The following is a 22,171-nucleotide window of genomic DNA, read 5'->3' as shown; positions in this document are numbered from 1 at the left end:
AGCTCTTATGTAGCAGACAATCTACCTGCCTGTCAAAGTCCTTCCCCAAACCCTGCTGTACCAAGGACTTGACTTGGATGATAGATCCAGGTGACTAAAACCCTGAAGAAGCAAGAAGGTCTGAAGAATACAGGACTGACTTTTAACATTAGCCTTCCAGATGCTTGTAAACTACTCTATTGCAACTATTATTATCACTGAAAATAATACCCTTTATCCTTCCAACCACTTTAAGGACACTGCACAGGTAATGGTAACAAAGGACTACATAATAAATATACATTTTGTCTGCAGGAAATTCCTAACTATTACTGTCAAGCAGAGCAATGCGTGTTAGAGGCACTGGCTCCGACTTCTGTATAACTCATTTTGAAATCAAAATGTAAAAGCTAAACGCCATGAAAATGACAAGAGGATGCTAAAGGAAAGTAATACACCAACTTTCTTCCCTACTGCAGTTTGGCAGACTTGGACTGAAAAATCTGGTCAGAAAAATCTAGCCTGCCCTTTGGAAATATTTTCCCCCAACATTATTAGCCTGGGATCAGCTCAGAGAACCAAAGGGTCTGGAAACACCTTGGCAAGCCTAATAGAAACCACAGTCCTCGACAAAATGAAAAAAAAAAAAACCCAAAACCTAGAGAAGCGGAGTCACCAATCCAACATAGCCAGTAATCACTGCACTGCACAGTGGTCTACATGCCCCTGAACGCACATTCCTTCTGAGAACCAACTGCATCTGTTGGGTCAATCCTGCAGCATATTTGCAGGAACAACTGCTTTTCAAAATGCTTCCAACATCGGAGTGGCAGCCTCAAACCCTGATTCCTCCTGTTCACACCAGACTAAGTGAGGAATCATTTCAGAGAGGCCAAGGAAGCTACACTTAACAAACTGGGCTTCTACCCGGAGCCCATTTTTTAGAGGGCTCCTACCCATGTTACTTATGTATTTAGGGCTCAGTGGCATCTAGTCTCATTGCTCCTCCCACTTGCATGGACTACAGAATGAGCACTGTTTGTTCCAAATGCAACAGCACTCTCAAGTACACCTATGCAAGGCATCCCAGCTTTCCCAGGTAGCTTTGTTATCCCACTGGGCATGTAACAGGCTAAAAGAATATCAAGCAGAGGAAGGCAACAATGGTTGCACACAAGAGACTGTGAAGGAATAAAAAGACTGATCAGTACTTGTAACTTGCCTTGGGGAGATACATCACAGTGCAAAGGAACCACTTTCTGCTGTTTCCAGCCTACCGCATTTGATTGGTCAGCTCTGAACCGACCTTAAGGCACTCTTTGCCAAATTACCCTCACTTTCTCCTGCCACATCAGTCACAGTTGTCCTTCAAATATGAGGGTAGTAAGTATTAGAGCTGTTGAAAATGAGAATCAGAAAGTAAGTTGCTTAATGAGTTACGGAGGGTCCTTCCACCCAAAACTACAGCCCTGGTCAAACACACATTGCAATCTTTTTTGCCCTATTACCCTCCTCCTCCCTATCATACACATTTTTCAAGCCCCAACCAACTAGGTCACTCATTTGTATGCTTAACAACATTATCTGGCTTAATCAAGTGGAGTTTCAGCATGCCAACTGCACAAGGTCTCAGCTGTTTCCTTCAGACAGGAAGGGAGTGAGTGCAGTGGGGGCAGACCAAGGACTGAATTCTCGGTGCAAGGGAAGGACTGAAGAGAACTCTACTTGTGCTGAAGTAAAACATGAGGCTGAGTTAACAAACTAGAAGATAAAATGAAAACAGATCAGTTTTCAGAGAACTCCTTTCAATATGGACTGTCAGCACCAATATTGGCATGAATATGCTTAAGTCTGGCTGTGCAATGAGGACATATTTTGACTGACTCATCAGCTTGACAGTTCATCCATCTGCCCTTAATCAACCAGAACTTTAATTTACAGGTAGTCCAGCAATTTCATCCTTTAGGTTTTATTTGTTTGGTTCTCCCCCTCCACCCCTCTTTTACTTTTTAAATGTGCACTGCTACTACCTGTGTAGAAAAGAAATACTATCTGTCCTTACAACAACTTCCAGCAAACTGCTGAATTCCTAGCATCTCAGCCAATAGTGTCTGCTTGTTCCTCACAGCATTTGTGTTTCTACCTCACCTTTTAAGCATGCTAATAAGTACGCTCTGTCTGAAGCACAAGTTTCCAGTGGCATTCTAATGCTATTTAGATAGTTTTTCAGAATGCCCTACTCAACATTAAAACAGTGCTGTTTCAAGATTACTATAATTCAATCTCCACTCCATTTAATTCAAAAATCTAGAGAAAGATCCAACTACTAGCAAACTCTATGTGCCTTTATTTCTCCAAAGGCTGAACTGGATGGACAAATGAGGAGTCAGCAAGCTCAAAGCAGATTTGAAAGCAAAATCTGCATTGTGAAAAGCATCGCCCCATAGATCTGAATGGTCTCTTTCGCTTGAGTTTGAAATGGAAATCCCGCTTTCTGGTATCAGAAAGTGGGTTCTATCCACTGCTTTTTTCATCTGGCAATCCTGTTACCTTGATACAAGAAGCCAGCATTCCCTGTAAACAGTCAGACAAGGATTTGTCATGTAGCATTCCTAACAGTGCACTGCTAATGCTGTACATACTGTAACATGGACTACAGTACAGGTATGTACATGGCAAAAACTAAGCTTTGGATGGGTAACCAATTGTGATAATGGCTTTAAGCAAGCAAGTTGTCAGGGTTACTCAGGCACATTAAAGGATGCAGCACTGTTGCATTAATTGGAAGCAGAAAACAATGGTAAAGCTTATGACTGCTGTACCTGGGATGACAGTTGGCTGAGCAGAAGTTCGGAAAGCATAGTGAGCTGGTTTGGACTTCCCTTGCTGGTTTTCAGCTATCACATAAACCTCATACTCTGCATTCCAGTCCAGGGACTTGAGCATGACGTGGTCACTGCCAGATGGAAGTCTGATCTCTGGTTTCCATTCTGAAGAATGCTTCTGCAAAGCAGCAGGTGACAGACAGAAATGCAAAACACACAGCACAATGTTAGTAGCCAGCTTTGAGAACACTGTAACAGCTAACTAACAAATGGAAAAGCAGGGAGGTTTCTACACAAGCACACACTCCTCCTCAGCCAATTCAGTGTCATGTGCTTTTAGCTCTAAGTGGAAAGGAGATACCGAAGCAGCCCCTTTACTGCTCAGAATCCTGTTTTCTGCAGTGTTATCACACCTGAAGAAAATCCCTTGGTTCTTTCTCTCATCTTTGCCATCTCACTAGACTACTTCCATTTCAGAGAGGAAAAGCTGCAACTTCTGAATGTCTTTGTCCTGCAAATCACTTTAAGAATGTTCTTTCATGTCTTAGTATGTCAAATTCAAACCATTTTAGCTCGCAACACAGGTCTGGCCTAGCTTACTACTACCATTCTATTCCACACCATTTACAAGATTTTTAAAGGTGCATACAACTAGTAACTCTGATAATTCCTACTCTGGTTTCAGGGAATCCAGATATTCGTTTCACCCAGATGAGGTACTACCAAGGTACACTGAGACAGGCTTAGACAGTTTGCTGTGACTGGAGTGTGCTAACAGACTTTTCTGTCTCTGCTGGAATTTACAGTTCTGTGACACGAGATTGTCCTTTAGACTTTCCAAAGACTCTCCCCATTCTAAGAAGCTCCAAGTAATTAAGATACCCAAAATGATGGCGGTAACAAATACTCAAGATTTCTATACTGCAGTGCAAAATTTGCTCTGTGACTTGGCTTGAAGGATTGTTCACAGGATATAAAGAGAAGATAGCCAATACACAATTAGTTCAGTTCCACATCTCACAGACTCAGTCACTGCATCTTTTTTTCTTAATAGCCAGAAAACTTCCATGATGCAGCTCAAACACAATGGAAAAGCTGAGCTTCCCCCAGGTGTACTACGAATGAGAAAGTGTGCACACAACAGAAAAAAGCTTCAGTAACTTCTGGCAGCTCTTTCTGCTGCCCTGAAGAACTTCCTATTTTCACTGACGCTCTCTCAAGGCCGAACTCCTCAAGGATGTGCTAAACTATCTCTCTGACTGGATATTCTTTTGTAGGATCCCCCCGCCCCCCCCATCAAATAGCACCTAACCCAAAACAAGGACATGTTCAGCTTACAACAGTAGCTGCTCATGACATAAATAAGAGCTGATTAAGTTAGGCCTAAAAGAACTGCTTCCAATAGCATCTATCAATTTATCTATGTCTATATTGACTACATTGAATGTCTTAGTTCAGTAATCTAGAGAAGAATTTGCTACTGAAGCAGCCATTACTCTATCAAATATCAATAAGTCAAAGTGAAAGGAAAGAAAATGACACAAAGATGTTGCATGTTGCTTCTGTGCATGTCATGTCTCATATCCTATACGCTTCCACCATGCCTGCTTAGCATGTGCTCCTGTACTGGCCCACCTAAAAGATCTTAGCTTCAGGGCTGTCTGCCTACATAGTGAAACCTGAGTACTGAACAGGCTGAATACAAATCAGGCTTGAGCATCAGTCATACTTACAGCTTTGTATTTGATCAGATAATGTCTAATCGGAGAGCCACCGTCATCCTGCTTGATAACATTCACTTTAATGGAGTTTCCATCTTCTCCCATCTGACCTTCCAGTTTGGGTGCACTGGGTTCCCCTGAAACAATGGTGGATTTATGTTTATTTGTTAAAAAAAAAAATCCAAACCAACCAAACATTAGGGGAAAAGTACTCATGAAAAGCAGAACAATACTTTGTTATACTCAGCTGCAGGGTATCAGCCTCATTCTGACCCAGCCACAGAGGAGACTCTGGGCTCATGGTACAAATATTTGCAAGACTCGGTATTTCTTGCATTTGGTAGTTTGTTTTCACAATACAAATTACCATTCTTGTGTGTGCTGAAACAGAGTCAAAGTGAAGAAGACCCCACCCTACCCCAAGAATATCTGAGAGCAATGATCAGTTCCTCACCATTTTTGTTGTAAAACACTTATGTGAAACGTGGAAAACATCAAGACGAGGTATGTGGCAAACAGGCAAGGACCTCACCACCCTCACAGCGAAGAACTTCTTCCTTATATCTAACCTGAACTTCCTCTGTTTCAGTTTAAACTCATCACCCCTTGTCCTATCACTACAGTTACTGATGAAGAGTCCCTCTCCAGCATCCTTGTAGCCCCCTTCAGATACTGGAAGGCTGCTATGAGGTCTCCACGCAGCCTTCTCTTCTCCAGGACGAACAGCCCCAATTTTCTCAGCCTATGTTCATATGGGAAATGCTCCAGCCCCGATCATCCTCTTTGCCTCCTCTGGACTTGCACCAGTAGCTCCATGTCCTTCTTATGTTAAGGACACCAGAACTTCACACAGTGGGGTCTCACAAGAGTAGAGGAGAGGGGCAGGATTACTTTGAATGTTGTTTAGGTTTTACAGCTGCTGGACCAGAGACTTACTGGTGTGCTCACTTAAATGAGTGTGGAAAAAGGTGTACTGCATCAAGACATCTCACTCAGCTTGCACTGGTGTAACTAAATGCAAAAAATACAGGCTGGAGAGAACAGACATCTTCACTCTTCTGTAACCCCCATTTTTAAAAGAAAAAGCTAACATTTCCCAACTTGCACCCCAGCATCAGCAGGAGACTGGAATGTCTGCAGGGCACACATGTTTACAGCCACAGCCTTTCACACCCATGCCTCTACAACTGCTTTTTCTAGCCAGTTCTTTCATAACCTGCACACACAGCCCATAGAGCAGAGTTCCCCAATCCCAACTCTGGCACTTCCTTCTTGCACCTTTACTGTAACACCTCATTTGACAAAAGCCAAATCCACAGATTTTCCGATTACGTATGCACACCCCCACCTCTCCCCAGAAATACTGAAGCAAATTGCTCAAGAGACATGCTTTCTCCTTCCGCTTTCATATGACCCCAGGGATCACCTATTTCCAACGTGCTCTGACAGCCAGTGTGCTTACTATGCAAGAGGCATCATTACATATTTATTTGCATTATACTAAAAGAGAAAGGAAACAATAAGCCTGTAGTTGTATTAAGATCAACTCTGAAAGATAACAGCAGTCACGGGAATTTACAGGAGCTTCTTCCAAAGAAGATTCTGAATTCTAAATCTATTCTGTATGGATGTGTATTCAGCTACTAATGGAGAGCACATGCATTTCTGACTGGCAAGAGAAAGGTTAATTTTTCAGTATCTTTCAAAGTTGATCTTTAGAAGTAATTTGAAGCCTTTCTCCCACCCCCTCCAAAGAAGGGATTCAAGCACTTTTCTTTGCTTTTATGAAACATCAATGAGAAACCTCCAAGACCCAAACTGAAAGAGTAATTTAAGATTAATTTGTTTTTCTTGTGGACAAACACACGCTCAATATACCAGTTATTTAAGAAGGTAATTACAATGCATGGATACACAGAGCTTTCTGATGCAAGATACTTATGTTTACGTTTTACAACATAGTAATACTCTTAAAAATATAAAGAGGGAATGCTCCTCTTTATCAAGTTAGTTTTGTTTTCTAAATCCTTGCCTCTGCCTGTATCACCATAACAAGACTCCCACGACACAAGCTGTACACTCAAGAATTCTATTCCAGCTTGTGAAAGGTTTCTCAGTGACTGTACATTGAAAACACATTTGCCAGTTACTGTTTAGACAAAAGTGTGGATTTTTATCTTTACTACCAACTAACTGAAGCTGCGTATTTGAAAATACCAGATTAACCAGGCAATTATATTCTTTTCGTTCCTTAATCCTAAAAGAAAACATCACCACAAAGGTTCCTCATTTTGACTATTGGCTTGATCTGAGTTGAAAGAGCTATTACTGCAATAACTCTGTTACAACTATTAATCAATAATTAAATGAAAACAGAACTAGACAGTACAAGATCAACATCTCTTTGGTACTCTTTTCCATCCTCATTTGAGAGATAATAAGAGATCTTGAAGTGGTAAGTGAACACAGTACGTGAAGAATCTGACCTCTGATCTAAACACAGACTAGAAATTTTCCCCGGCAATTAAGCACCAAGAACTAAAACTTGAATGAACACCCTTTGGAAAGATGCTCATTCTTGACAGATTTTAAATGTCAGAGATGCTGCTGCACCTTATACACGGCCATTCCAATGATTAATTACCCTCTCTGCTGAAAAGTTTTCTTCACTTCAAATTGTCTAGTTTCTAGCTCCCAATTCCTTCCTTCCCCAATAGTTTAAACACACTTGTGCTCTGAGAAACATCCTCTTCAAATAGGAGAATATGGACCACTCCTAACGGCTGAAACCCAACAGGTATGTCAGTGCAAGCCCTGGTGAAGAATGCTTTAGTTTCATCTTCAAAAATATATGGCATTTAATTTATCTTAAGCAGGCAGATGTAATCCAGAGACAGGGCTGTAAAATTAAAAATGGGTTAGTGTGTAATTTCAAAGGAGGAAGAAGTTTAGTGGGAGAAGTTTAGTCCAGCAGAATCAGCATCCTTATGAGTCAAAATGTCAGTAGCTGAAGAGAAAAGTTTGTCATCAGGAGGTTAGAGAAGAAACTCATGCTCACAGAACATGCATCCTCCCCACAGAATGGGGGCTGAAAAGCAAAGTGCATTACAAAGGTGTGCTACATGCCTTGGGTCTCTCACTTACACTGAGCTGACTGGATGTATTGCAGAAATCTGCCTATTCCACCCATAAAACGTAGAATCCTTAAACAATCCCCCTTGTGATGCTGCTATTTAGCTTGTTAAGAGCAGACAGCTAGAAGTATGCCAGACTTCCTCTGTATAATCATTTACAAACACTTGTCTGCTTAGAATTCTCTTTGTGGCAGGGGGGATGCAGGATCTCATGCTTTCACTCTATGGTGTGACAAAGCTGAGTGATTACATCTGAGCTAAGCAGCATCTTATTCGGCCCGGCAGCAAGAAAATCAACTAAGACAAGTAGAGACTCCTGAAGGGCAGAAGGCAAGTGACAAATTTTCACCTCTGTGCTTTACTCCCCTTGAAAATGGGATGGATTTTGCTCAAAGATGTAAAATTTACAAGTTCACAGGAACGCATGCTGGACCACAGAAGTGACAGCAGTGCAGATGACAGAGACTTTTTATCACATCTCTTCTTGTTACCATCAAATGGGTTACTTCTGCCCATCTTTGAAAAACAGCGCACACTGGTTACTAGTCAACTGCAGCACTTCAGACTATAATCTTAAATCCTTGCCCAGCTGGCAATGAAGAAAAATCCTGCATCCATACTGTGCTTAAGAGAATGCAACTGCCATCTATGGTAATTTCTGCAACACATGAACAAGGAAGCAGCTGATTTCTGCAATAGGATTAGAGTGTGACATACAGTGTCACAATCTGAAACTGAAAAGTATCAGCCATACCTATTCAAAGTCTCCATGAGTGGTAAATATACATGGGTGAAAAAGAATAGTTAGGGAGGCTACAGAATGCACACAAGAGAAGCAAACAATCAAAAATAAGGAACAAAAACAGATCATGCAAAAATGAGACAACCAAGTCTTCAATCCTCCTGGATTTTGACTAGAGAGGGAAAAGACCAGGGGAAGAGAGGCTGCTTCCATGCATGCAGTCATGTGGGAAGGTTACTGGTGTTAGTTTTGTTCTCCTGGCAAAACCCAGCCTAAATTATTTCTTTGTGGTGGTTCAAAACAATAAGGTGATTTCAGAATTCATAGATTGAAAAAGACCAATTGCTTCCTAGTTTTCTAAATTATTTTAGTTGGGGAAGCAGAAAAGCGGGAGTTTCCCCTCCCTTCCCTCCTCCAGATTATGTAGAGTATTAAGTGAAGTTGTAAAAATCACAACATTGCAGAAATTATTGTCATTACCATACACTTGGAGACTGATCTAATCTCCTGCAAGGGTCAATCATTTGCTTCTTGATTTCATGGAGCTCACCAGCTACTCTACCTGTTGCTGGTAACTGAGTTCAGACTAAATCCTCTGCTGGGCTCTGGGATGCCATGTGGGAGGAATGGCAAGATGCAAACTGTGCAAAGTCTAGCTCTCCTCACATACTCTGTGTGTCTATACATACTACTTTATAAAAACATAGTTCCCACTCTACCTATGTTTAAGATTTACTCATAAAAAATTATTTCTTAAATCTTAATGTGACATGCTTACCAATAACAACATTTCAGAGATAAGGCATTTTGGATCCTTTTGACAGGCTACTATAGTGTGCTTTTGTGCTTGTAAATCTAAACATACTCTATAGGGTCAAAATGTTGCTAAAGCAACAGGAGATATGAAGTTCACATTATATGAATAGCTTACCCACAGCCTTTGGCACACTGGTATCCTAAAAGGGATTTGTGCCACTGGTGTTAATGCCAGAGAGTTTTAGAACATTACTAGGACGCCGACTATTGGATTCTGATAGTGAAAGAAGCAAATGACTGAGCCATGAGATTTTTGCCTTGGTTTGGGGTTTGTCGATTCTTTTTTTCCCCCTGAGTTTTTCCAAGCTCAGTGTGGAAGACTGAAGTTGAGTGCTTCACATGCAGACAGTGGTGACCGACTTCACCAAAAGGCTTGTAGGAGGATTCCGGAGTGGTGGAATTTGGAGATCCCCGGTCACTGACCAGAGGGGAATCCTCACCCCAAATCTATGCAACCAATCAGAACAAAGTATTTTACCTTCTGTTCACCAGCGTGGACGACATCATCAGCACCATGCAAGCCACATGACAAAGGCACATGATACGCACGCACATGATTGGTTGTGGAAAGGAAAGTGGAGGAGGTCACATGGAAAATACAAAAAAATTAAAAAACTGATGTAAACAATGGGCAAGGGAAAAATCCACAACAAAATTTTAAATCAAACAGGAACAAAATCAAAGCAGCGCGTAAATACCAGAAACACTGCGGGGACACTAACACCGCCTGCAATATAAGGGTATTAAATCACAGAAAGCACTGAGTTATGACCTTGCAAGTGTTAGGCACAGCTGCACCACTGCTTATTAATACCAAGTCAAAGGAGGAACAAAAATGCTTGTAGAGCACGTGCCACAACTCGGACAGCTGAAGGAATCCACTGTTGGAAAGAAAAAGGGAATACATTGTTATTCAGACACTGTCCTGACAGCAGAGGGGAAACGATCAAACCCAGAGCCCACACGGTTCAGCGAAGACAAACCTTGGCATTTCATAGTGATGCATTCTCCCCTGTGCAGAAACAAATGTCTTCCTAATTATTGACAACAACAACAACTCAAAAAGAGAAAAACCTAATATGTGTATATATTTCCAAAGTCAGAACTTTCAATCAGAGCTGCAACCAGAATTTGGTCAGACTGAGTTATCACTCAAGAGTACGCACGCTCTGTCCAACACATTCAGCCTAAAGATTCAAGGAATAGCATGAGTCACGTACAATGTGCAAGGGGCTTTTCTGTCAGTGAGGAGAGGAATGAAGTGCTCTGTACTGGAAATTAATTACAAGGATGGCACGAAGACAACAGCCACTACTGAAAGAAATGAAAGTGCACAGACTGTATGACAGGGGAATGAAGAAAAAATAAAATCAGTTGTCAGACTTGAGGACATCACAACTCCATGCTCTGTTTCCCCTCCTCAACTACCATCTACTTCATAACTTGCATTTCTTATGATTGTTCCTCTTTCACATCTTAATGAGGCTAGTTCAAAGTGCTTTGGTACTTCCCAGTTCGTTTTATGTAAACCCTTAATCTTGTGGATGCTTGTATCTGACAAGATTAAGCATACCATTACTGGGCAAAGAACTGATAGTACAAAAAGCAAAATTGATTTGTTACACCTAAGCTTTGAATCCATTGTCTCTAGTTATAATCAGAGACTCACGGAACTCTAGGCAGGTGCATCATGAAGGAAGGAAGTTTTAGAGCTACTGCAAGATTGCCTGGAAAGGCATTCAGTGAGGAAACGTATTTCTAAAACCCCAATAAGCTTAATATAACAGGAGATTTAAAAACAGGCAAGAGAAGTTGCCTTTCAGATCACTTCCTCCTGAGAGAAAGCCTTAGGTAAAGATCAAGGGCAAAACTAGCAATACAAACGTATCTGAAAGAATTTGCATGAGACTTCTAAGACACAGAAGACAATTGGAAACACTGTCTTAAGCTTAAAACCTTGAAATTTATCCTGTTGTAATGGGTAGAAGTCAGGTAGTCAGAACACTGATTGTCCTGGAGCCTCCTTGGGACGCCCATGTGAACTTTTTCCCAGGATGCAACCTATTTTGAATTGACTGATGCACTGCACAGCAAAGATTTTACAGAAAAAAACCCAAACCCACTTGGCTTTCCACCCATGTCTCTTGCTCAGTGGCCTCCACCTCCCTCATCCTGCAACTTTCGAATCTTTTGGCCACTACCTAATAAATATGACAGAAGTTCCTATAGATTCTGGAAAACCAGGAGACAGGTAGAAGAAAGACCCAAATTAGTACTTCAACTGAAAAAAACCCCAACTTTTTCAAGTGACTTCAAACATTGCTGGTTAAAACAGATTCCACAGTGGAGAGAGCTGAAAGAAAAACTTTATTACTGCTGCTGATACAGAACTATTTATCCAAGCAACCTAAGAGGATTAAGTCAAAGGAGATATATGTTCCCAAACCCCTTACGTGACTATAGACATCTCCCATACGTTACTGATCACATAAAGTCAAAAACTCCCTCAAGTCAGTGCAGAAACTCTCTTCAGCTTCATTAGGTTTCAATTAGTTTCATTATTCATTTTCCTGACTTCAAGGGGCTACAGAGCAGCTCTCAATTTCTAAGTGCTCCTCGTTTCATTCATTTCACCAGAGAGGTTAGGTTAGGGTAAGACACAAGATCATCCAGCAGCAAATGATCCAAAATTCCAAGAGCATCTGCCTTGTGCCGATGCCCTTTTAGGCTGCTGAACACAGTATATTCATATGCTGCAGAACAACTTAACACATAAAACAAATGTGTCTGCTAGCTGCACAAATTGACTATGTACACAAACAACAATGCGGCAGTGAAAGGTCAGATCTACTTCTGCTCAGTGTAAGAGCTGGAATTTCAGAGTAGGTGAAAATGGGAACTTTCACCCTTAAAAAGCCCAATGTACCCCCCACTCAAGAAACACACAACTCCCCCACCTACCCAAACAACAAAAGAGCATGGAAAATATTCACCCTGAATAGGCTCTTAGTATCTTTGCTGGGTAAAAAGACCCAGAGAAAAAAAGATGTCTTTTTAAGGAACAAAACATTTAACACAACATTTTCCTTTACAAGTGAAGGTATTTCTTAAACCCACATATGAGCAGTTATAACAGAGTCCCTGCCTCCTAAGAAACAACAGATTAATTAGTAGATGTGCTAGTTGCCACTTTTCCCCTGCCCTTTGCCCTCTCCACCCCATCAAATTCAAATTAAACCTCCTCTTCAGCAATACAGAATCATTAACATTTCAGATGCATCGCAAATTATGGTTTGGCATGTCGTACACATGAAAAATACTGCAAGAATCAAAGTGTTTGCTGTGGTCACTGGCAGATAAAAGGACATTTCATGCAATATTTAAGACCACGGAATGTGCCAGTCATAAATGCAGTCTTTTTAATTCCTTTGACAGTTCTAGACTAGCCATGCTATCCTCTCCCCCAGATAATCACATGCTTCATGCTTTTAGTATTTTCCATTTAGTAGTGATGAACCATTTCTAACCTACTACAGGTAAATACACAGGTCTTCATCTTTAAGGCCATATTCACAGAAACATTCATTTTATTATTGTAAATCAAAAGAAAAGCATTTGGCTTTGTAGAAATGATTAGCTGTTCAAAACACACATATGTACCACGTAAACATATCTTTTCCTTAAGTGTTTTTTTCATCTTCCAGGACTGTTGCAAATATTCACTTGGCTTTCATATTGGCAAGTGATAGACTACAAATCTCCTACATGTAGAGATTAGATCAAGCATTTGATACATCCACCCAGTACCAGGAAGGTGCGTCACTGAACTCTTAACAGGTAGACTAAACCAGACATTTCAGAATAGTTATTTCATGTACAAATCAAGTAATCCTCAAGTTTTGGCTATTTTAAACTTAGACTACTCAGATCCAGCATGGAATCATCTGCTTACCTGACTGAGCCTCACTAGGAATGGCTACCTTACCAACAATTGTCTGAGCAAGAAATGAGGGATTCTGAATCCAATTCCCATTTCAGATATAGGCTGCTTCTGCAGTCTTAAACCTTTTAATGCAGGCAGAGCACCAGTTGTAAGATTGGGCAATGCTCCTTCTCCCCACAGTCCTATAAGATAGTCTATCTCCTCATCTGCAAGATATTCTACCTCCTCATCTGCATCTTCTTTCAACATCCAACATCAGTTGCTGTAATAGCAACTTTGGCTCCCTAAATTCACAGAAAACAGAGCAAGGCAAGGTAGCAAAAAGATTAATTAGTCGATGTTCCTTTTGCAAAGCCATCTACGATACTAAAAATCAATAACAGAAAATGTGAAAGGAAAACATTTCTTTTGGAAATGATAATTTAAATTATCATCCTCCCCCTTCTCTCCCTTCCACGTTTCTTCTAAAACTTGTATTTCCATTGTTACTGCATGCTTGGTAAGGTAACAGGAAATGGAAAAATAGTACCATGCTGCATTAACAGCTACATGCTCATACGACGTATTAATGCCAGATTGTTAAGTTAACAGACATCAAAATAATGTGGTATAGTGCTCTAATTCCCCTGATAAAAGGACTACAGCATAACAAATAGCACTCCGGACCAAAGGGGAGCAGTTCCCATCTACTCACTTGGTGGCTCTGAGCTTCCATTTTCAGCAAGAAGCTGAGTTGCTATGGAAACATGAAGGACAGACAGGACATGTAAAAATGAAGCATACCATGTAAATAAGTTGTAAGAGGCAGGGGTGATAGAAAGAGAGGAGTTCTAATGAGAAAGAGTGAGAATGATACTGACTCCTTATGGCAGCTGTGTATTACCTGAAGAGACTGCAAAAAATTGTACTCTGTTGCTGCTGTTTTCCAACCCTTCTCCACAGGGAGAATGGTGCTGCCAGCTGCAGACCCCTCCAGCTGACAGGGAAGCCAGCCTGCGCTGCACGGCTCCTGCAGCAAGCTATGGCTCCAAGGGTCCCTACTGATGCTTTTTCATCCAGGAGAATTTTGAATCTCTGAATCCATTTTCAGGCAGCTACAGCATTTTTGCCTACTTTTGGCCCAAACAGGAGCAAGGACTAATGCTTCTGATACACCTTTCTTTCTTACCTCCAAGCACTAGGGCCAGGGTACACACATGGAGGCAGAAAAACAGATCTAACCATCCAATGAGGTGTGAGCACCCTTAAGAAATAAGGCAGTTCTGAGAGAAGCTGAAAGCTCCTTGTGAATCCTACTAAGCACTCCACTCTCAAGAGCAAAGGCGGCCTTTACAAGCACTGAATACGAGGATTACCAGAAGAGAAGGACAAAGATGAATGTCTCTACTTGCAAAAGGCAGGGGAACAATGCAGCATGAGAGACACAAGCTGTGAGGGATTTCTCTACTATTCTAGGTAACATCTTCAAAAGGAAAAGAATTGTCACTGTCACATCTTGATGACTGGGCAGAGAACTATAGCTACAGAGAGGGCTAAAAGACATACTGAGATGGACAACGGTCTTAGTCGTATGGCTTAGTTTTAGGTAGTTCTTTGAGACTTAATGGTATTTATGGGTCCCTTCCAACTTGAGAAGTTCTATGTTTCTATGAGTTCCTTTCCCTCCCATAGTGGTATCAGTGTGGCTGGTGTGAAGGGAGAACAGGATACACCCTCATGCAGTTTGCAGTCTAAATACAATTATGCAGATTTAAAAAATGATGAAGAAGGATATAAAGAAATGCATTTTCTTCCACAGCTCCAGAAAAGCTTTCCTCTGTCCTGAAAATCAAACTTGCACTTATCTGCAGTTCCTGTACCTGAAGATTCAGGTTTCACTCAGGGGAAAGAAAAAAAAAAAAAAGGTAGAGAAAAGAAGGAAAACACCCAAGGAAGTTAGGCAGACTGCACCACACTCAGTGAGGAGATGCATGCAGAGCAAAGTGGAACAAGGACAACAACTTCTACAATACTCACTGTCTGCTAAACGGGAAGTGGGTGCAGCAGTACTTGCTAAAGAAAGAGAAAGGAAGGTGAGGAGGTGAATGGATTCCTGTCAATTACTGCCATAAGACAGAAAATTAAAACACAAATTGGTGAGATTTTGTCAGATCAAGCCTCACTGGCCACAGAACTCAAACAAAGTAAACGTGCTTCGCCAGACCTGTATTTTGGCTCCTCTGCGAGTTCTTGCTGTAGACCAGCTTTCTGATCACACAGGATCACTGAACACACACCACTGTTCAGCAGCATTCCCAGGAGTTCAAACCGATGGCATTTAGGGCCAGCAGAGATGCTGGCCAGCACCGTATGTAGGCAAAACACAGTGTATGTAACTACTGTTTTGGTGAAGGCCATTGCTAAGTACCCTACTGCCAGCTTAGGATGTAGTGGAATTCAGGGATTATTTTAGTGTTTTGTTGGTTTTTGTACAAAAAAAGGCATTTTGATAGCAAAACCAAACACACCATATGCACGCACTCTTGTGGCTTAACGCACATTTGGGTCCCACCTGCAAACCAGCAAGAAACAGCTGGGGCTCAAAAAGAAGCCATTCACAAGGTCTGCATGCAGCCTTTGTTTGTCTTCAGGTTTATATAAAATAGGAATGCAGAAAACCAGCAAATTGTTGTGAAAACACAAATCCAGGTCAAGGTAAACAGACACCCTCTCAACCCCCCAGTTCTCATTTGTGCTAGCGTAGCACCCCACCAAAAAAGATAACCCAACCCCCCAAAAAGTATGGACACATGCCAACAAACATTTAAGAAGAGTGTCAGTTCTCACATTCAAGTAGACACTTTAAATAACAGGGTAAGGAAAACTCCTTATTTTACCTAGTGTGAAAACACCAGGTTTTGGCTGGTGCCAAAACACAGTTTTTATATTCTTTCCTGTAAAATTTCTGAAACATTTCTGTGATCTTCAAATCACACCATACATGGGGATACCCAACGTTTTCCTACTTTTGACTTTGTCCACGAAAGGTTAACATTGTGTGACTGGAATTCCAGCACAGATGGAAAAGAGGTTTCTGTTGTACCAACAGTCTTTTCACCACTGCCACCCAGTCCATGGTCTGAGACGGGCTTTGAGAACCCCAGAGAGCAGAGAAAGGATCAGAGAACTGAATGCTCAGAAGGATCACAGCTCAAGGCACAATGAAGAAAAAAGGATTAGAACTTACCCTACAAGGGAGCAGAGTTAGGGACTAGAGACTGACTGATAGCTGGTTGCCACAAAAAAAAAACAAAAAAAAAAAAAAAAAAAAAAAAATACAGAAAGGAAAAAAAAAAACTCTACTACGAGTGTGATTTAATGTTCTTCAAATCCACGTACCTGTCCCCAAGTGATGAACATGAGGCTTGGCAGACAGACGTGTCCATGTGGCTGTAACAAAGCTTTTAATGCTCTTTTTTCCTCTCTTCTTAATTGGATCTTTTCCCTTTTCCTGTGGTACTGATCTGTACAGGGACTGAATATCTAAAGCCCTTATCTCCCTTGTGTATCATGGACTATGTCCAATTCAGAAGGGCCTACCAAATCATTCGCCTGAGAGTTATAATACTAACCATGATTAACTTCATGTAAGGGATATAATACTTCTACTGAAATTAAAAGGCTAAAAACAATTTAAGGCCAAGGACTGTGCATGTCTTATGGAAACATGGCTCCCAGTTGACTCTTTGTAACTACTGCAATTTGCAATTCTGTCTATTCATCTGACCATTCATTCACCCATCCTGACTACCAATCCATTCATCCTGTTAAGAGATCCACTAAATCCAAGCTTTAATGTAACAAAATCTTTACGGAAAAACAGCATTCAAATCCTGTAATTAGCTTCAGAAATCTCAAAAGAAAGGTGACAGCAGCTTCATGAAGCTTGCTCATGACGTAATCTTGGGAATATCAACTGTTCACCACAAGGACACATATGATAAACAGAATAACGCTCACTTAGATAAAAAGGTTTCTTTTAGCTACTATTGATTAACTCCAATTTGAAAGGCACAAAGCTATGGAGCATAAAATGTTTCACTGAACCTAGCTGACAATAAGCACATCCATTAAATCTCTAATTCACTTTGCACTGGGAAGGGGAAAACATGCATTTTTTATTTAGTATGAGGTTTATTTACTTGAGTATACAATCTACACAAGTGCTGGAAGACTGTCCAAAGACCATGAACAGTAAAAAGCGTGAGAGAAGAGGCAAAACCTGAATTTTTCCTTCAAGGTTTTGCTGTCAAAATTATGAAGGTACTCAAAATTCTGAAGTTTTTTGTTGGCTTTCAAATGGTCTAAACCAGATCTGCAATTTAGCTAAAACTTTCTCCTGTTGATTTATTACGTTTTTCCTCCCTTGAATAACTTCATTAAAAATTGAAAATTTTTAATTGATTCATAAACATGAAGCCTTCCACTACTCCATTCTCTAGTCACCATGCTATTATTATTAGACAATCACTACGTTAAATATTTGAATTGCATGCTCTACAATAAAGACAAAGATGTTAACCCCTACTTCTCTTCTAAATAGAGGAGTATTACCCATAGTGGGACAGCTATTCTAGTGTCAGTCTTGTTAGGAAGTGGACAGTACCAGTTACTCCATTTCTAAGCATTCTGAGAGGAAAAGGTACTAGATTAAAAGCTAATGTTATGTATGTTAGAGGAACAGTCTAGAAACATAAGAAGACAGCGAAAGAAATGCAGAGAGGCACTTACGTGGGTGAGGGATGCCTGCAGTTTTTCCATGGATGGAACACAGACAAAAAGAAGACGGAGATAGAAAAACAAAAAATAAATGTAGAAAGATGAGGCGATAGAGAACATAGAGCTGGAAAAACCAAATGCCACCGGCTGTCTCAAATCCAACCCTAGGGAATGGGGTAGGTTACAGGAGTTATCACAACAGACCAGGCATCAATTGCGAGGGCTGGCATAGTGCAGAGGGCCTGGGATTTCCAAGCATCAAGATGTGTATACTGTCCCATACTGCTCAGCAACTCTAGCAAGGCATAAGTTGGCACACAAAATCAAGACCATGCACAGATCACATGGACTCAAAGCATGCACATACATGGGCTGGGACTGTTGCTAGCTCTAAATTCAGGAGAAGATCCTGTATAGTGGGTTTCTGAAGAGCTATGAAATAGATACACAAGTACAGGTGTGATAGTGGGAAGAAGAATAGACTGTAGATCTTAACTGCAAAGGGAATGGGAAAGAACCCCAGGGGCTGCAGGTGGTTGAATACAGTTCCCAGCCTGGGTGAGGCTGTGTACAAGGATAAGAGATCTCCTCTCCCTGGCCTGCTTCTATCACATCTCCCCTATGCACTCTACACTTGTTTTTCCCTCTTTCTCTCCTTCCTGTCTTGAATTTCTCTCTGGTTTTTAATTCTTGCCTCTCTTGTTCCTGGTTGAAACAGGAGCGAAAGGCCAGATCAGAGCATCCTGATTACCCAAGTGAAGTAGACAAGAGGCTGTGGAAATTACCTTGCATGCTGCATAGAATTTTAAAGGACTGATTTTCAGACAAGAGAAATCCTTTTCCCCTCCTTCCACAGCTCATGGCCAGTCCTACGCTGAACCTCTTAACTTCCAATTTGCAAAAAAATCTGCCTTGTGGCAATGACATTACATTCTCTATGACCAACACCCTTCTCCACTCACTGCTTTTTCTTATTACAAGTTCCCATTGCATAGCCCCTTCTCTTTGACAATACAAAGTTTATAACAGTAACCCATGGCACAAACTAGTGCACATAAAATAGTTCCCCTGCCTCCTATCAAAGAAGATTTTTAATTAGCAATGGAATTCATTACAACCAAAAATCACAATAAAACAAAGGTAAGTTTTGCAAGAGAAGAAGGTGTCATTCATGCATGGCAGAAATTCCCTGGAGAGATGCAAGGGAAGAGAACCAGAGAAGGAGAGGGAGGATTCAGTTTTACTTACGAACTGGTTGTGTCTTGAAGTCGGATGGCAGGCTGATCTCACCCACACCCTTGCCATTGACAGCAGACAGTCTCACAGAGTAGGCTGTTTCAGGTTTCAGGCCAGTGATAGTGATCATGCCCTCCACATTTGCTTTTGCAGAAACAAGAGGAGGAAAAGCAAAGGTTCAGGTTAGGTTAACAACAAATGCCACGTTTCTATAGTCTACTTAGCCATGTTGGCCACATGTAACAGGCCCAGCCTCACATAAACAGTGCAATCAAAGAGGAAGGTCAGAGCTACCACCTCTGTTGTCAACCTGCTGATTAGAGAGAGGTGTATTGCCACAGCCTCTGTAGAAGGGATATAGCAGAGCGTTTGGTAGACCCCAGAGGGCATCAGCCCTTGGCCTGTGCCAGGGAGCTCCCTGAATTATGCTCTTCAAGACCACTGTCATGTGTGGCTCTAACTTTAGTAGACATCCCACCTAAAGCTACTCATCTGTTGGGCTGCATCAGCCAACTGAAAGCAAAGCCCTTACCAGGAAGGACAACCATCCCTCCACTTTAACAACCTAGAAGAAGGTCATACACAATGTAAGAGATGGAAAGAACCTGCTGTGGGGTCACTGTGATATTAACAAAGAAAGAAGCCCAATTTTTCCTGCACAGACACAAAGGGAAAAAAAAGAAAAAGAAACAGGACTCTAGCTATGATCACACCACTCCAGCAGAGACCTCGAAGAAGAATTTCTGCTCCAGCCAGGATTGGAAGATTCAGCTCTGAAATTGAACTCTGATCTTCATAGTCTTCCCAAATCAAAATTTCTTTGGCTTACTGGACTGAAGGATACATTTTAAGCTGTACATATTCTTACAGATTGCTATAAATGACAGAGGGTGTAATGGGAGTTAGACTTGCTTCTGGAGTAGGAGGGTTTATGTTCCAAAGGGAACTGAAGGGTAACTAAAAGAGCTGACAGACAAAGCTTGGAAAGCTGAGGAAGCACACAGTCACTCCCCAGTCAGTAAGTGAAACTTCATTCAATACCAGGCACCAGGTTCTTCACCTGATTCAGACAGAATGGTGTGAATAAGGAAAAGATGAACGTAGTGATGCCACACATGCTCTGTAGACAGTGAAGGCTGTCACATACATAGAGGTATCAGCTATCAACTGGAAATTAAATATGTCACTGCAAAGCAAATGTTTTAAGAACTTATCTGGGGCCTTAACTTAGGAGCAGAAATTACAAAGCTATGGAACCCTCCACTCTGGCTTTTCCCTAAAGGAAAGAAAGCCTTTTGAGATGCAGGCGGGGGAGGTAACATTTTATCATCCTACCTTCTTTTGCATCATACAGCCTTGAATGCCATTCTCCCTCTCCCAGTGCCCTCCACTCTGCTTTGTACTTGAGGATGGGCACCCCGCCGGTAGCTTCAGGCTCATCAAACTCCACCTGGGCAGTACTGGAATACGGTTCCACTCTGTCAATGGAAGGAGAGGACGGAGTATCTGGGAAAGGAAAGGGAAAACAACCAGTGATGCAGAAGACAACAGGAAATAAGCTCCAGGGGCAAAGAAAACAGAAAATCGGGAATATCAAACATACCCTTGTCATGGCTTCACAAAGAAGAGGAGATGGGTAGGCCTGAGGGCCCCCTCAGGAGGGGAAAACTGTTAAGAAGTGCTAATTACACAGCAAAGAGACCATCTTGCCCCCCCTCTAAAAGGCTAGAGAGTTAGAGTACCTTCTTCAAAAGAGGACAACCAGAGCAGTGTAGCAAGAGCATCCTGGTTGCTACTCTATCCCTACAGTGTCTTCCATATGGCAGTCCAATGCATAGCTTGACCCTTCCTAAATCTGTCCTTATGGCAGCCCTGAGAGGACACCAGAGGCCCTTCCAATTTATCATGCAGTGAGACACCAGGCCTCTTCGGTTGCCACAGAGTGCTCTAAGGTTTCCATTTTGTATGACCTGTACTATTAGGGATATTTCATTGATTTGGAAAAGCACACGTGCACACTTATGCACATATATGCAATGGCTGTCAGAAATTAAAGAACACAGCATTATGCATATGCATTTCCTTATCTCCCTGCCCTGGATGCTCACCTGCCTGCACAAGAATGAACTCTGAGGACTCCTGGCCAATGCGGTTCACAGCAGTGCAGTTATAGTTCCCAAAGTCATTTTCAGAGTCTGGTGTCACCTATGGAAGGAATGAAGGTTCATGCTCAGGTCGGAAAACACTTTGCACTTTGCAGGACAGAGAAGCCACAATGAAGTACATGTGCTAACACTCCGATGGCTGTCCACAGAGGAGAGCACTGCAGCAGGCACGAAGTCAAAGGCAAGTAGCGGTGGTGTCTTCTATTACCCAGTTTTCTTAGCAATTATGTGCCTGAAACACCACACAACTTGTCTACCAACAGTAAGCAATGACAGAAGACTTAACTCCTTCAACATCAGCAACATCAATTGTTTGATAGTAATGAACCTTACTGGCTGCATGTACCTTCTCCTCCCCTTGCTTTTGCTCACCTCCAGATAGCTTGCTGATGGAGTGTTGTAGATCTTGATGTTGCTGTAGTTTGAGCTGGGAAGCAGCTGTCCATCCCGGAACCAGGAGATGACAGCACTGGGGTAAGCAAATACCTCACAGGTGATGTTCACTTGATTCCCTTCCCAGGTATAGACAGCCACAGGGCCCTGAAGCTTGGGGGCATCTGAAAGACAGACACATTTGAAAAGGCAATTTAAGCCACAGAATCTCCTAAAGTAGCCCAATCTGCCTCATTTTAAGGATCCCTTGGCTTGGGTCCAGTTTAATGTGGGGAAGGGAATCTACTAAGGAAATGGGAACTGTCATATCGGGGGTGGAGTGAGCAATGTCTTGCTGAAGGATGCAAGAAGGAATGCTACTCAATCCCAAAGGCTGCTCCTAATACAGTGTGGGAGGCAGAGCAGACAGCATGCTATGCATCTAGGGAAGTGCATACCAGGAAGTTCCCCTAGGGAAGA

General features: G+C 41.7%; 1 protein-coding gene across 3 annotated transcripts in view; it reads right to left on the bottom strand.

Moving 5' to 3' along the window:
• The window catches only part of NCAM1 (neural cell adhesion molecule 1), a 104,763-nt gene that overhangs the window by 11,629 nt on the left and 70,963 nt on the right, over positions 1 to 22,171 (bottom strand). For all 3 annotated transcript variants that reach the window (XM_065697077.1, XM_065697079.1, XM_065697078.1), the window contains exons 10-15: positions 21,692 to 21,876; positions 21,263 to 21,359; positions 20,490 to 20,660; positions 19,167 to 19,298; positions 4,538 to 4,662; positions 2,802 to 2,982 (exon numbers count right to left, since the gene is read on the bottom strand). In XM_065697077.1, coding sequence (XP_065553149.1) covers positions 2,802 to 2,982; positions 4,538 to 4,662; positions 19,167 to 19,298; positions 20,490 to 20,660; positions 21,263 to 21,359; positions 21,692 to 21,876 — 891 coding nt within the window. The remainder of the gene's footprint in view (positions 1 to 2,801; positions 2,983 to 4,537; positions 4,663 to 19,166; positions 19,299 to 20,489; positions 20,661 to 21,262; positions 21,360 to 21,691; positions 21,877 to 22,171) is intronic.

Source organism: Lathamus discolor, chromosome 17, assembly GCF_037157495.1.
Source record: "Lathamus discolor isolate bLatDis1 chromosome 17, bLatDis1.hap1, whole genome shotgun sequence".
Taxonomy (NCBI): Eukaryota; Metazoa; Chordata; class Aves; order Psittaciformes; family Psittacidae; genus Lathamus; species Lathamus discolor.
The sequence above is the reverse complement of the archived record's forward strand: the minus strand, read 5'-3'. Positions and strand labels throughout refer to the sequence as shown.